This window comes from Chiloscyllium plagiosum, chromosome 8, assembly GCF_004010195.1.
Source record: "Chiloscyllium plagiosum isolate BGI_BamShark_2017 chromosome 8, ASM401019v2, whole genome shotgun sequence".
Lineage (NCBI taxonomy): Eukaryota > Metazoa > Chordata > Chondrichthyes > Orectolobiformes > Hemiscylliidae > Chiloscyllium > Chiloscyllium plagiosum.
In genome coordinates, this window is record NC_057717.1 from 96773457 (window position 1) to 96788312 (window position 14856).

Consider the following 14856-nt stretch of genomic DNA (forward strand, 5'->3'; position numbering starts at 1 on the left):
CCCGACTGATCCCGTTCAATTTTTCCCACCTGGCCATTGGATTGAAGCACGTGCAGTGCGCTTTCTTTGGCGTGAGCTCCTACCACATGCTGTAGATGGAGCAGTGATGCTGTGGCTTTAAGAAGTTATTTTATCCTGGTTTTTGTTTTGTTTTGAAGAGAGGTTGTAGGCAGAGGGGTGGAGTAGTCTACCAAGACCATGAGAACGAACAGCTTGGGAAGCCTTGGGTTTTATTAAAGCGGCTCTGACCGATCAGGATTTAAGGTTTGGGGTTTTCGGTAGCGTCAGAAACTATTCGGCTTTTAACAGAGTTGGTAGTGTGTTATGGCCCAGGCCAGACCCACCTCTTTTCACCCCACCCCCCCAATTATTTTAAGAAGGTAGCCTAGACTCAAATGTTTCCTTATTTTAAAGGCAGTTGGGAAGTGGGTGTGATGCAGCTGGTCAAACCACTCTGCTTTAAGCAAAACAGCATTTCTTTAAACACTGCAGTTGAAACCTGAAGGAAAGAAAGCAGAATTTAGAATACCGTAACTATTAGAAAACTTAACCGACCTGATAGAGCAGCTATTACTAATTAACTGTTCCAATACACCAACATTCCTTAAACACACCCCTTGGCAAAAAACTAAATTCAAGCACAGATTCTTACAGGCAGGAGGGAACAACTTTGAGAAGAAGGTCCGAGGAATACTTTACTGAAACCTGCACGTCCTGGATTCGCACATCTTGTGACTCTACAGCTAAAACAAACTAGAGAAAGCCGCACCTGGAAGTACTGGCCATTCCCCTTTCATTGTTAAACTAGATTCTTCAGCACCTCAGCCATTTTGACCTCTCCAAAAAGCAAACAAGGACAAAAGAACCTTTTTAAAGTGACAGCGTCATCACATGTTTCAGTGAATGGCTCCTAGCCGCTACTCTGTCTCAGCCTTCTCTTAACGTCAGAAAGTCGTAGAGATGCAGAGCATGGAAACCGACCCTTTGGTCCAACACATCCATGCTGACCAGATATCCTAAATTAATCTGGTCCCATTCACCAGCATTTGGGCGGCACGGTGGCACAGTGGTTAGCACTGCTGCCTCACAGCGCCAGAGACCCGGGTTCAATTCCCGCCTCAGGCGGCTGACTGTGTGGAGTTTGCACGTTCTCCCCGTGTCTGCGTGGGCTTCCTCCGGGTGCTCTGGTTTCCTCCCACAGTCCAAAGGTGTGCAGGTCAGGTGAATTGGCCATGCTAAATTGCCCATAGTGTTGGGTATGGGTGGGTTGCGCTTAGGCGGGTCGGTGTGGACTTGTTGGGCCGAAGGGCCTGTTTCCACACTGTAATGTAATGTAAATCCCTCTAAACCCTTCCTATTCATATCCCCTTGATGTCCTTTTCCTCCTGGATTGGAGAACTGCATGTGAGAATTTGCCTTTTGCCAAAGGGTATGTTTATGGAATGTTAGTAAATTGGAACCGCTAATTAATGAAGTGACCAGGAAGGTTGATGAGGGCAGGGCAGTAAATGTAGTCTATATGGATTTCAGTAAGGCCTTTGATAAGGTTCCACATGATTGGCTCTCTGGAAGGTTAGATCACATGGAATCCAGGGGGAACTGACAAATTGCATACAAAATTGGCTTGTTGGTAAGAAGCAGAGGGTAATAGTGGAAGGATGCTTGTCGGACTGGAGGCCTGTGACTAATGTGGTGCCTTGGGTTGGTGCGGGCACATTGCTGTTTGTTATCTATATCAATGTTTTGGATGAGAATGTACAAGGCATGATTAGTAAGTTTGCAGTTGACACTAAAATAGGTGGTATTGTGGACAGTGAGGAAGGTTCTCAGAAATTGCAGCAAGATCTTGATCAGCTGGGCAAGTGGGTCGAGAAATGGCAACTGAAATTTAATCTAGGTAAGTGTGAGGTCTTGCATTTTGGAAAGTCATATCAAGGTAGCCTGGGAAAATATAATCGGACATCAGTAAGCTAGGATAAATTAGCGACAAGGGGTTATTGTATGGGGGCGGGGGTTGTTGTAGGGAGATCATTGGATCAGAACACACTATCCCTGAGCTGGACCTGCTTATCGGATGATCGCAGCCCCCCCGCCCCCCCACCAAGTTAATGAATGCACACAGACACAGACAGACGCACATATACTCGTACCCATGCAACCATGCGCCTGGACCCACGTCAACGCATGCGCACCCAGACCCCCGCACATGCATGCACACGCACCCTTTGCCAAGTAGAGATGCAAACAGGGGAATTTGATGTTAATTGAACTTGTGTTTGATGCACTATGAGGTATCTGCATTTGCAGGCCATTGATATTGCTTAGAAGGATGAGAGAAATCTCTGAGAAACCTATAGAATTCTAACAGGGTTAGACGTGGTGAACACAGCAAGCATGTTGCTAATGATGGGGGGCTCAGCGTGCTCAGTTTAAAGATATGGGGTTGGCCATTTAGATTTGGGATGAGGAGAAATCTCTTCACCCAGAGAGTGGGGAGCCTGTGGAATTCTCTATCACAGAAAGTGGTCCTGTCCAAATCATAAATGTGTTGCTATGTCATTTTGCAACTTTGATTGTTTAAAATTTTCCATCATTTCCTCATCCTTACTGCAGCTAGTATCTCTCAGAAATCTTACACAGTCTTTTTCAGGTTCTGCTTACCTTTTAGCCCTTTGGCCACTTGGGGAAGCAATGGCCGAGTGGTGTTCGTGCCAGACTATGAATGCACAGGCCTAGCTAAGTCTCGAGGGACCCAGGTTTGAATGAACTTGAATTCACCAACAAAGACAGAGGTTCTGAATTTAAGAATCTTAACAAAGATTGTGAAACTGTTACCAATTGTTGTGAAAACCCAGCTGGATCACTAATACCCTTTGAGGAAGGAAATCTGCCATCTTTACCTGGTCTGGCCTACAGACGCTCAGCAATGAGGTTGATTCTTAACTGCCCTCTAGGCAATTAGGGATGGGCAATACATGCTGAGTCCAGTCAGGGACCACAGTCCTGCGAGTGAAATTTAAAAAAACAAAAAAAATTCCTTTCTATTTGCCAGAATGCAATGTAGGAAAGTGTTATTGGAAACAAATTTTAATTTTTATTACTCGGGGAGGAAAGGAAATGAAGATTGTTGGGGTGGGTTGGCGGGGTGGGGGGTGTGGTGGAAGTTCAACTCCAACTCTGTGCAATGGGTTGATCATTCCCAGCGATCCCCAGGTGAAGAGCAGAGGGCTGTCTGAAACCAGAAATTGCTGAGAGCACTCATTGCTCCAGACTGCTCCTGAGGGTGTCAGGATTAATGGACACTTGCAGGAAGCATGTGGTTGGAGAACCAGAGTGTGTTTGGGGAGAGGGGGGCCCTCAGTTACAGCAGCGACATCCTTGTGTTTGCAGACTGTTCATAATCTGATCCATGTGGAAGGAATCATTACATCTGCATCGTGACTGGGGATGGGGGGGCAGAATGGTCAGCGCTTGGCATTTTAACGCGGAATGAAAGTGCTTCCTCTGTCCGATTATTTTTATCGGCTCCTTTTGGTTTGTTTGTCACGTGGGGTCCCCTGTCCTGGCAGTTTCCAGTTAGTTTGTCCGTGAGGCGTCCGTGCCCATGGTTTGTTATGAAGTGAGCCATGCCACCTCTGTGCCCAATCCACCCGGGTCTCTCGGCATATGGCCGTAAGTGTGATTCTTGAGATATCCTGGAGCTGTCCCTCTGCATCAGCCTGGGCTATGGCTCAGATGGGTAATGCCCTCTCCACCGCCTCAGTCTGGAGCTTTCATGGGGTTTGAGTCCCACTCCAGAGGCCATCTGGCTGACCCTCCACCGCGGGGTGCATTTGGCTTTTGGCCAGGATGTCAGATTGAGGCCCCCGTTTTCCCCCCTCGGGAAGATGTAAAAGATCCTGTCGTTAATCACTTATTTAAAAAAAAGAGGAGCCCCCCCCCCCACCACCGTGTAGTGGCCAATATTCTCCACCACCCCCCCCCTCCTCCCAATCAGGTTTTCTGGCTGTTCCCGGGTTGGTGTTTGTGGGATCCTGCTTTGTACAAAAGATGGCAGCCAGATTGGCTGTCTGTGCTTTTGGGAGAAAGTGAGGGCTGCAGATGCTGGAGAGTCAGAGTCAAAAAGTGCAGTGCTGGAAAAGCACAGCCAGTAAGGCAGCATCTGAGAAGCAGGAGAGTCGACGTTTCGGGCATAAGCCCTTCATCAGGAATGCCTGAAACGTCGACTCTCCACCTCGGGTGCTGCCTGACCGGCTGTGCTTTTCTAGCGCCACATTTTCTTGGTCTGTGCTTTCCTTCCAGTCAGGTATCACTGGGCGGGCCAAATAAATGCAGCTTTGTGCAAGTCCCCCCGAGAGGGATTGTGAAGGGTTGGTCGCTCTCTGACTCATGGCTCTCAGAAATGCCAAAAGTACTTCATTTGTATAGCACCCCAAGGAGCTACCCTCGAGCTGTGAAGTGTCTTTTGGAGTGCAGTCACTGGTGTCCCATTGTTCAAAATGGCCACCAATTGATGCTCCCCAAGAAAAAAATGTAGGGAAGCTTTAATTCTGCAGAGGGGGGGTCTGGAACTCACTGCCTTTGAGTTGGTGCTAGAGGCAGAAAGCCTAAACTCTTTATTTTTATTTTTGTGTGAAAAGGTGCCTGGATAAGTACCTCCTGTAAGCTCCAGGGCTGCAGGTTCTGTGCAGGGCGGTGGGATTAGAAAGGGCAGCTGGGTGTCTTTCGGCCGGCACGGACAAGATGGGCCAAGTGGCCCACTTCTGTGCTGTCTCGTTTCTGAGATCTGGAGCAAATGACTCGCTCGGGAAACTGGCTGCTGTCCCCAGGACCCTGTGATCAGATACGCAGGCGAATGGCCACGTGGGTTCAAATCTCATCTAAAAACTGTTGCGTCTCTCGCTGTAGCCTGTCCCTTTGTTCCCCACCGATGTTGCTGCTCCAGACTCTGGGTTTTGGGAGTGGGGACTGAACCCTATGTTTTTACAGCTGCATGCACTACTTCTGATGCTTGGTCTCTGTTTGCTGAGGGGGCAACCCGATTCCAGGTTGTGAAGTAGGCTTCACATAGCACAGCGACAGTGTCTCACATCCCAAATCTCTGCGAGTCTGCCATTTTGCCCTTTAAAAGGGGCAATTTTGCCCATGTGTGGGGCAAGTGATGTTTACCCTGTGCACTGATGGCACACTCCGTCCCCAAGTTAAACAAGTACCAACTATACAAGAGATACTGAGCTGTGAAGTCTCATGGAAGAATGTATGCTGAATAAGCCTCCCTTTTAAGGGTGTAGGAGGTGGATTGGGTCCAACTCAGTCTGTTATTGAACCTTCCTGGTATTCTGTTGTGACTCGACTTTCTTTATATATCTTCCTGTCAATTATTGCTTTTTATATCTCCCTTCCAGTTCCTAAAGTAGTAATTGACTGGGAGCTTTCTCTTTGGCAGGGAGTAGGAGTTGCTGGCTGGGCTGGCATTTATTACTTATCCCTGGTTGCCCTTTGTGAAGGTGGTGTTGAGCTGCTTGAGCCACCATGCTCCATGTTGAAGGTCATGGACAAAGTTAAAAATCACACAACACCAACTTTTAGTTCAGGAGGTTAATTTGGAAGCGCTAGCTTTCAGAGCGCTGCTCCTTCAGGTGGTGGATGAGGTGTTAAACCACCCCCTGATTGCCTCCGCCCCATCATCAAACTAAATCCTTTAATGGCAAGCCTACCTGAAGAGAAACTGGCTCGGTTTGGATTATCTTCACTGGAGTTCCGAAGGATGAGGCTGAATTTTGTGGAAACCTCTTTTTGGAAAGCATTTTTTTTTAGCAGGGCTAGTTGGAAGGTGTTACTGACAACCAGCCCACACTGACCCTCAGAACATTCCACCCAGACCGACCATCGACCCTTTACCCTATCCCAATAACCCTACATTTCCCATGGCCAATTCACCTACGCTTCACATCTTTGGGTGCTCCAGTTTCATCCCACAATCCAGAGCAAACCCACGCAAATATGGGCAGAATGTGCAAACTCCACCCAAATAGATGTCTAAGGCTGGAATCGAACCCAGGTCCCTGGCACAGTGAGGCAGCAGTGCGAACCACTGAGCGTTTTTATTTTTTGTAAGTGTACTACAATCAGCCAAAACTACGTCATATGGTTTCTGAGACCGCACTCATGTGAACTTTGACCCTCATTGCTATGGGGAACAAGGACAGGCTGACCAAAACCTAGGCCCTTCCCTCTTATATTTTTTTAAAAAAGGCTTTCCTATTCATAAATAAATTCATAAAACCAAAAAAAAACACATGGGCAAGGTGACAGCACAAGTTTAAAAATAAATACGGAAGATTTTCATCCTTTGGCATACGTAATATTGAGGCTTGGCAGAGTCTCTGCATTCCTGTTTACAAATCCATCTGGAGAGAAACCATTCTGAAAATTTGGAGCATGGGTATTGGTTTGATGGAACTTTTGGATCAATGTGTTTTAATTCTCACACTCTTCCAATTCTTCTCTCTGAACCACAGTCAGTTTAGTTTTGCTTTAGGGAGTCAAATTGTGATTATATGGTATCTCCAATTGCAGCAGATTTACTTTGGCTTTGCTGGTATGTTTGGAGAATTGTCCTCCTGTCCACATTTCACAGCATGTGTGGTCCCTGTTCCAGTCAGCGTTCCGAAATGATTGTGTTACGAAGGTGTAAGGGATACTGTATCTTTAGGAAAGTTGAAAGACTTAGAGAAGCTCATAGAGTACTGGAAAATTTACCATGTAATATATGGTCCATCAGCTAGCAGTACCTGGGTTGCTTTCAGACAAAATAAAATCAAATTTGGCCACTCAGTTTGAATTATGCCCCAAGATACTAAACTCCAATCAAGTTTGAATTTGGAATTTTGACAATGTTAAAACAAATGAAACAATCCGATGCATTGGAATATAAATATTAACAAATTGAACAGTTGGGGGAGAACTGTCAAAAGACCAACAGATGTAGGCTGTTAGTGAGAACTCTCTGAGAGGTACCTATCTAGAGAAGAAGTTTGCACAGAGGAAAAATATCGACACCAACCTGGAGAGCAAACCTACAGAGGAAGATACAAAGAAAAGATTCGACAGCTGGCTGGTTTTGAAATTTGAATTTTTTGGTAAATCTTAATCGGGGGTTTTATTGGGCTAGTATTGTAGAGGGAAAGACAAAAGATAGGTTAGAGAAAGGAGTTGTAAATAGTTGTTAATTATTCTCTGTTAGACTTTTTTAAAAATAAAGTTAATTTTTTTTCTTTTAATTAGTGACTTTTGGGAAATGTTTCTTGCCTCCTGAATTTTGATTTCGGTATTACAGGTTTAAATTAGCAGCGGGGGGGCTGGATTTACCCCGTGTCATAACAATTGTCAAGTGTTGCTCATATCTCACTTCACAGGGAAAAGATTTGCATTTATGTTGCAATTCTCATGACCTATTGGGTAACTCCAAGCCCTTAGCAACCAATAAGGTGTCAGAAATGGGGTAAGCTGAATGGGGAGCTCATTCTCTTTGTTTATTGGCCTTTACAGGTCAGTGCATTGAGAGTAGGAGTTGGGAGGTCATGCGGCCCTGGCAAGGTATTGGTTAGGCCACTTTTGGAATACTGCATTCATTTTTGATCTCCCTGCTATGGAAAGGGTGTTGTGAAACTTGAAAGGGTTCAGAAAAGATGTACAAGGAAATGTCAGGGTTTGAGCTATAGGCAAAGGCTGAATAGGCTGGGGATGTTTACCCTGGTGGGTCAGAGGCTGAGGGCTGACCTTACAGAGGTTTATCCATGCCCCTCGTGATTTTATAGGGTGCATAACTAAGGTCTTTTTCTCCAGGTAGGGGAGTCCAAAACTAGAGGGCATAGGTTTAAGGTGAGAGGGGAGAGATTTGAAAAGGACTTGAAGGGTAACCTTTTTGCACAGTGCATGTGTGGAATGAGCTGCCAGAGGAAGTGATGAAGGCTGGTACAATTACAACATTTTAAAGGCATCTGGATGGGTGTATGAATAGGAAGGGTTTAGAGGGATATAGGCCAAGTGCTGACAAATGGGACTAGATTAATTTAGGATAACTGGTCGGCATGGACAGGTTAGACAGAAGAGTCTATTTCCATATGGTTGCTAGCTCTTGATTGTGATCCTACTACCCTTTTTATGTCCTTGTTGTTTTTTAGGCCCTTGCATCCTTTCACTGTGATTACACCTCACTCTTCACTCCTAACTAATATTAGCTTGTTCTGGTCAATCTCACCAGCTCAGATAGCAGTCGATTCACTCTGATTAGGAGTATCTACTGGTCTCGTGTTGGGGGTGGGGTGTGGGGGGGGGCGGTTAACAAATAATAAGTCAGCTTGGTTTGACATTCTGATCAAAATGGGCTCCTGAATGTGTTGGAGACCGCCTCAAAATGGCTCGTGTTTACAGTTAATATTGTCGTTAGGAGTTCAATTAATGTTCACGTGGTCGATGGAGGAACACCCAGTGCAATGAGGGTTTAAATCCAAACGTAGAATTTGTATTTTCAAATTGGTGTTGGGCTTGATGAAAGGAAGAGCTGTAAAAAGACGTGGGGGGTACAGTACTCCCCAAAACAGGCTTATTATTCATAAGGGCCAATTGAAAATGTCGCATGGGCTGGTTAACATTGTGGCTTCGGTGCAGCTGTCATCTTTTCGCCTCATGGTTTCCATTTGTCCGGTAATAGTAGTTTGGCGCCATTCCGAAAGTGAAACAGGAATAGGCCACACTACAACGGAGGGTGTGGCTGGGCGGGTGACGTTGGCTCGGCTGAATAAATGATGCTAGCTCTCCTTTTTTTGGTGCCAACCAGGGTGCCCACTTGGCTGTTATTGATGGCCTGATGACTGCGTACATGATGGAAACACTGCGTGGCAGGAAAGTGGCACTGGACACAGAGGGAATGGGGAGCCACAGTCCGTCAAAAGAAGTCTTAGCCAGTACGGAGTACAGTCTGCTGCTCTGGGTTGATAAGGTAACTATCTTATCGAAAGACTGCTGTTTTTGTTTTTATTTCTTTGGTGTCTGCTGAAATGACTTTGCACTTTCCACAGGGTCAGATTTGTTAATGGTACGACCTCATCCGTCAGCCAGTGGTGTTGATGTTGGACCCAGTGGGTGACTGAGGCCTTACTGTGCACTGTCATCACTTAATACATTGGCCTGGCCTTGGAGGGGTTATCTTTTTAAGCTGGTGACCAGAGCCCAGTGCTGTTCCCACTTTAACAAATAATGACGACAGGCACCATTAAGAAATTTGAATAAAAGTTTTCGAAATGAATTTGTCTTATAAACATTTTCAGGCATTTACCTTCAAAAAAAATAATTTGTTTTTGAACTGTGGACTTAACCTTGTCTTCAGAGCTGCATGTTTGCTTTATTTGTTATACTTGTCACATGTACCGAAATACAGTGCAAAGTATTGTTTTGCGCGCTATTCAGATGTATCATCCCTTACATAAGTACACCAGGGTAATAGAACAGAATATAGTGTTACAGCTACAGAGAAAGATCAACTCTAATGTATGAGTGGTCTGTTCATAAACCAGATAACAGCGAGGAAGAAGCTGTTCTTCAGTTTCTTGGTATGTGTTTTCAAACTTTTGTATCTCCTGGATCTAACTGGGGTGAGAGGGGTCTTTGATGATGTTGGCTGCCTTCTCAAGGCAGTGGCAATATGCCAATGTTGTCTATACCTGACACACACGTCCCTGAGATATCTGTACTAGCTCCACCAAAGCCTTGGTTAGTTTACCACTCTTGTATTTGGAGAAAAGAATTCCAAATTATTCAATCTCTCCTGATGGAGATAGCAACTCAGGGCACCCTTTGCATTAAGTGGCAATCTGAAGAGGGGAGACTTGTTTCACTTATTATTTGCCTTGACTCTATTGGATTGACTGAGAGCACAGCTCCACATGTGGGGAAGATTGTCCACTTGTGACCGAGTGGGTGGGAAGGGGTAACAGTGGGTCAGACCTAATGGTTTCTTTCAGAGAAGGCTTTTGCTTATTCCTACAGTGGGCACATCTTCTCGAGCTGCTGTGAAGTCATGTTGACCATTTATCAAGTGTGTGAGCACAGCCCCTGTCCAACAAAAATGTGTTCCACCCCTTCTCGCAATCTTGGTCTGCTAATCACATTTGGCACTGAGTTGGCGAGCTTGGTTGGCTGAGCAGCTGGTTTTCAATGTGGAGAGACACCAACAGCAGGGGTTCAAATCCCCACACCAGCTGAGGTCACAGTGAAGACCCTGTCTTTTCAATGTTGTCCAATGTTTATTTGGATTAACCTCAGGGCAAGTTCTGTTGAGCTTCTCCACGCTTCTCCCCCCCCCCCCCGCCCCCCCCATCCCCTCTTCTTTCAACCAGCCCCCCTCTGATTGGTTGTCCTTGGCACCAGTGTTTCCCAGGATGGAATTACACTGAATGTTGTACTACACGGGATGGTTTGGGGTACGTAGCATGTGTCTCTGTATGTGATATCTGTTTTATATCTGCCGATGTGAGGGCAGAAAGTCCATTCTATTCTGGATAGTGGATGTAGGTTTGCTCGCTGAGCTGGAAGGTTTGTTTTCAGATGTTTCGTCACCATGCTAAGTTAGATCATCAGTGAGCCTCTGGATCAAGCACTGGTGACATGGCCCATTTTCTATTTGTGTTTAGGTTTCCTTGGGTGGTGGTGTCATTTCCATTGGTGATGTCATTTCCTGATATCTTTCTCAGGGGGTGATAAAAGGGGCCCAAGTCAATGTGTTTGTTGATAGAGTTCCAGTTGATATGCCATGCTTCCAGGAATTCTCATGCATGTCTCAGTTTGGCTTGTCCTAGGATGGATGTGTTGTCCCAGTCGAAGTGGTGTCCTTATCTATATGTAAGGATACTAGTGAGAGAGGGTCATGTCTTTGTGGCTAGTTGATGTTCATGTATCCTGGTGGCTAGTTTTCTGCATGTTTGTCCAATGTAGTGTTTGTTACAGTTCTTGCAAGGTATTTTGTAAGTGACATGAGTTATGCTTGTTGTCTGTATCAGGTCTTTCAAGTTCATTAGCTGCTGTTTTAGTGTGTTGGTGGGTTTGTGGGCTACCATAATGCCAAGAGATCGGAGTAGTCTGGCAGTCATTTCTGAGATGCCTTTGATGTAGGGGAGAGTAGCTAGGGATTCTGGGCGTGTTTTGTCTGCTTGTTTGGGTTCGTTGCCGAGAAATCGGCGGACTGTGTTCATTGGAGATCCATTCTTTTTGAATAAACTGCATAGGTGATTTTCCTCTGCTCTGCGTAGTCCCTCTGTGCTGCAGTGTATGTTGGTTCGTTGAAATGATGTTCTAAAGCAGTTTCATTTGTGGATGCTGGGATGACTGCTTCTGTAGTTCAATATTTAGTCCTTATGTATTGTTTTCCTGTAGACGCTGGTTTGAAGTTCCCCATTGGCTGTTCGCTGTATTGTGACATCTAGGAATGGCAGTTTGTTGTTGTTTTCCTCCTCTTTAGTGAATTTTATGCCAGTAAGGGTATTATTGTTGGTCTTGAAGGTTTCCTCTAATTTGTTTCGTTTAGTGATGACAAAGATGTCATCCACGTAGCGGACCCAAAGTTTGGGTTGGATGGTTGGTACAGCTGTTTGTTCGTATCTCTGCATGACTGCCTCTGCTAAGAACCATGATATCGGAGATCCCATGGGGGTTCTGTTGGTTTGTCTGCAGGTTTTGTTGTTGAAGTGGGTGATCAGGCATAGGTCCATTAGCTTGAAGATGTTGTCCTTGCTGGTGAAGTTGGTCGTGTTTGTAGGCAGTAATTCAGAGACTTGAACAAACAGCTCTGCCAACCATCCAACCCAAACTTTGGGTCTGCTATGTGGATGATACCTTTGTCATCACTAAAGGAAACAAATTAGAGGAAACCTTCAAGACCATCAATAATACCCTTACTGGCATAAAATTCACTAACGAGGAGGAAAACAACAACAAACGGCCATTCCTAAATGTCACAGTACAGCGAACTTCAAGCCAACGTCTACAGGAAAACAAGGCATACAGACTAAATATTGAACTACAGAAGCAATCATCCCAACATCCACAAATGAAACTGCATTAGAACATTATTTCAATGAGATCCACAGACAGCAGAGCAGAAAATCCCCTATACCGTGTATTCAGAAAGAATGGGGTACCCAATGACACAGTCCGCCGATTTCTCAGCAACAAACCCAAACAAGCAGACAGACCAGAAACCCCAGCCACTCTCCCCTACATCAAAGACATCTCGGAAATAACTGTCAAATGACTCCGACCTCTTGGTATCATGGTAGCCCACAAACCCACCAACACACTAAAAAAGCAGCTAATGAACTTGAATGACCCTTTACAGACAATAAGCAAAACTAATGTCACTTACAAAATACCGTGCTAGAACTGTAACAAACACTACATTGGACAAACATGCAGAAAATTAGCCACCAGGATACATGAACACCAATTAGCCACAAATAACATGACCCCCTCTCACTAGTATCCTTACATACAGATAAGGAAGGACATCACTTCGACTGGGACAACACATCCATCCTAGGACAAGCCAAACCGAGACACATATGAGAATTTCTAGAAACAGGGCATTCCAACTGGAACTCTATCAACAAACACATTGACTTGGATCCGATTTTCCACCCCCTGAGAAAAAGAACAGGAAATAACATCACTACAGGAAATTATGCCACCATAGGAAATGACATCACCAACCCAAGGAAACCCAAACACGTAGATAGAAAGTGGGGCATGCCACCAGTGCTTCATCCGGAGGCTCACTGATGATGTTACCTAGTAGGATGACAAAACCTCTAGAAAATAACCTTCCAGCTCAGCGAGCAAACCTACATCCAGAATCTCAATCTGAGCTACAAATCTTCTCAAAATTCTGGAGAGTATTGGATGCAGATTGAAGGCTCACGTGGAGCACAAATGCTAGTACAGAACCATTTGGGACGAATGGCCTGTTCCTATGCTATACCCTTCATGTAATAGCCCTGAAGTGTCAATAACTAATCATAAACTCCCAACAACTCGAATCAAAACTGGCAACTGTCTGAAAGGGGTCTTTTGGAAGGAGTGTGTCAGTTTGTGTTTAATAGGTTCTAATATCCTGTCCTCTTCTTTTCCTAATTCCATTGCTCAGATAAACCAGAAGTTAAAAGATGTCTCTGAACGACTGCACCAGCTCAGACTACAGCCTGGCGTAGACAATCCAACAAGCCAAGGGGTAAGGGACTAACTGCTGAACATTTTCCGTGTGTGATGACAGCCATGTCTCTGTGCATCCAATCTCACTGCCTTTTACCTGTTGGCACTATGTCTTTCTTTTGAGTGCTTCTTACTTTGTCTTTGTGGTTAGAATATCAGTTTGGAAACTGAGTCTTCACTCTTGTGAGGAGTTGATTTGTTTTTTAAATTTTTGCTTCTATTTTGAGCCGCTCAATTTGAGAAACGTCTAGAATTCAGTGGTCAAATGGACTGAGATCATTGAATTGAAACTTGAAATTAGGAGAGAATGTGAGGGTTGGGGGACTGGGGGCAAATGGAAGAATATCGTCACTGTTGCACGCAGAACTTCAAATCTGCAAGACCGTAACCTCTGATATTTATAACCCTTTTCCTAATTCTTTCAGAATAGGAATTAGCAAATGCTATGGGGTTTCTTGAGGCTGGTGATACAACCAGGGTTACTATTTCTGGAAATGCTCCTCTTGTATTTCTGATCAGTGCTCAATGGTTTTTTGTTTTCCCAGTGATTTGTGCTGGCTATTGTGTAATTTTTCCCGCTGCCATCTGATTTGGTAATATCTGTATTAATTACAAATATTAATTTCCTGTTAGAGGATGGACACCACCAGAATATTTCTGCAATCTGGCAGTTTGCTCAGAGTTGACCTTCTATTGGTGGTTTTGCTGTCCCACTTTGCAATGCCTGATGCCCGCAAGATATTGGTTGCCACCAGCATTGCAATTGGCATTTTTTCTCTCTCTCTCTCTTTACCAATGTCTTTCAAGACAATCCAGCTGTGCAGTAGCTACAAGAGGCAACAAGCTGGAAAGGCAAATACGAAGAACAAACCGAACAGCATCACTGATGGGATAATTTGGGAAGATGGGGAGTTAGCAAGGCTAGGTGTTTCCAAGTGATGCTGACGGAGCAGGTATCTCAGGAGCATCAGAACTCCTCGATCTCGACCTGTTGTGTAGGCTTAGACTCCGTTGGCATCTTGTCACTGGAGAAGTGGTCAAGCTTCATGTCAGATCACATGCAGTCTGTGGATGAAGTGTTTTAGTGGCCTGTAGATTCAGATTGACCTCCTGATTTCTGCTGTACTGGGGTTGGGTGGGTTGCTACAGCTCAGGGAGGGTGATGGGGAATATTTAAGTGCCTTCTGGCTAAACGGAGCCAAAGGAGCAAGAGTGCGGTTCCAATCTGGGGCGAAATGGAGCAGGCTTTAACATTGGTGGCTTGGAGTGTGTCGTAGGGGTAGCTTTTTCTCTAAGTGAAAGCCGGTACTTGGAGCAAGACAGGATTGTGAATTGAACTGAATCAATTGAAATATGATTAGGTTTCTTATTCCCCGCCTGAAATGCTGTTGAGAGCAAGTTTACCCCATCGTGGAGGTGGAGCACAGCCTGAGTTTGCCCATTTCCTTCTGTCATGGCCAGGACAGGAGAGAACATAGAACAATACAGTTCAGAACAGGCCCTTCGGCCCTCGATGTTGCGCCGACCTGTGAACTCATCTGAGCCCATCCCCCTACACTATCCCATTATCATCCATGTGCTTATCCAAGGATT

The 14856-nt window shown here is 45.1% G+C and overlaps 1 protein-coding gene across 1 annotated transcript in view; it reads left to right on the forward strand.

Moving 5' to 3' along the window:
- The window catches only part of camsap3 (calmodulin regulated spectrin-associated protein family, member 3), a 207499-nt gene that overhangs the window by 105534 nt on the left and 87109 nt on the right, over nt 1-14856 (forward strand). The window contains exons 3-4 of the mRNA XM_043695113.1: nt 8843-9004; nt 13199-13282. Of these exons, the coding sequence (XP_043551048.1) occupies nt 8843-9004; nt 13199-13282 (246 nt within the window). The remainder of the gene's footprint in view (nt 1-8842; nt 9005-13198; nt 13283-14856) is intronic.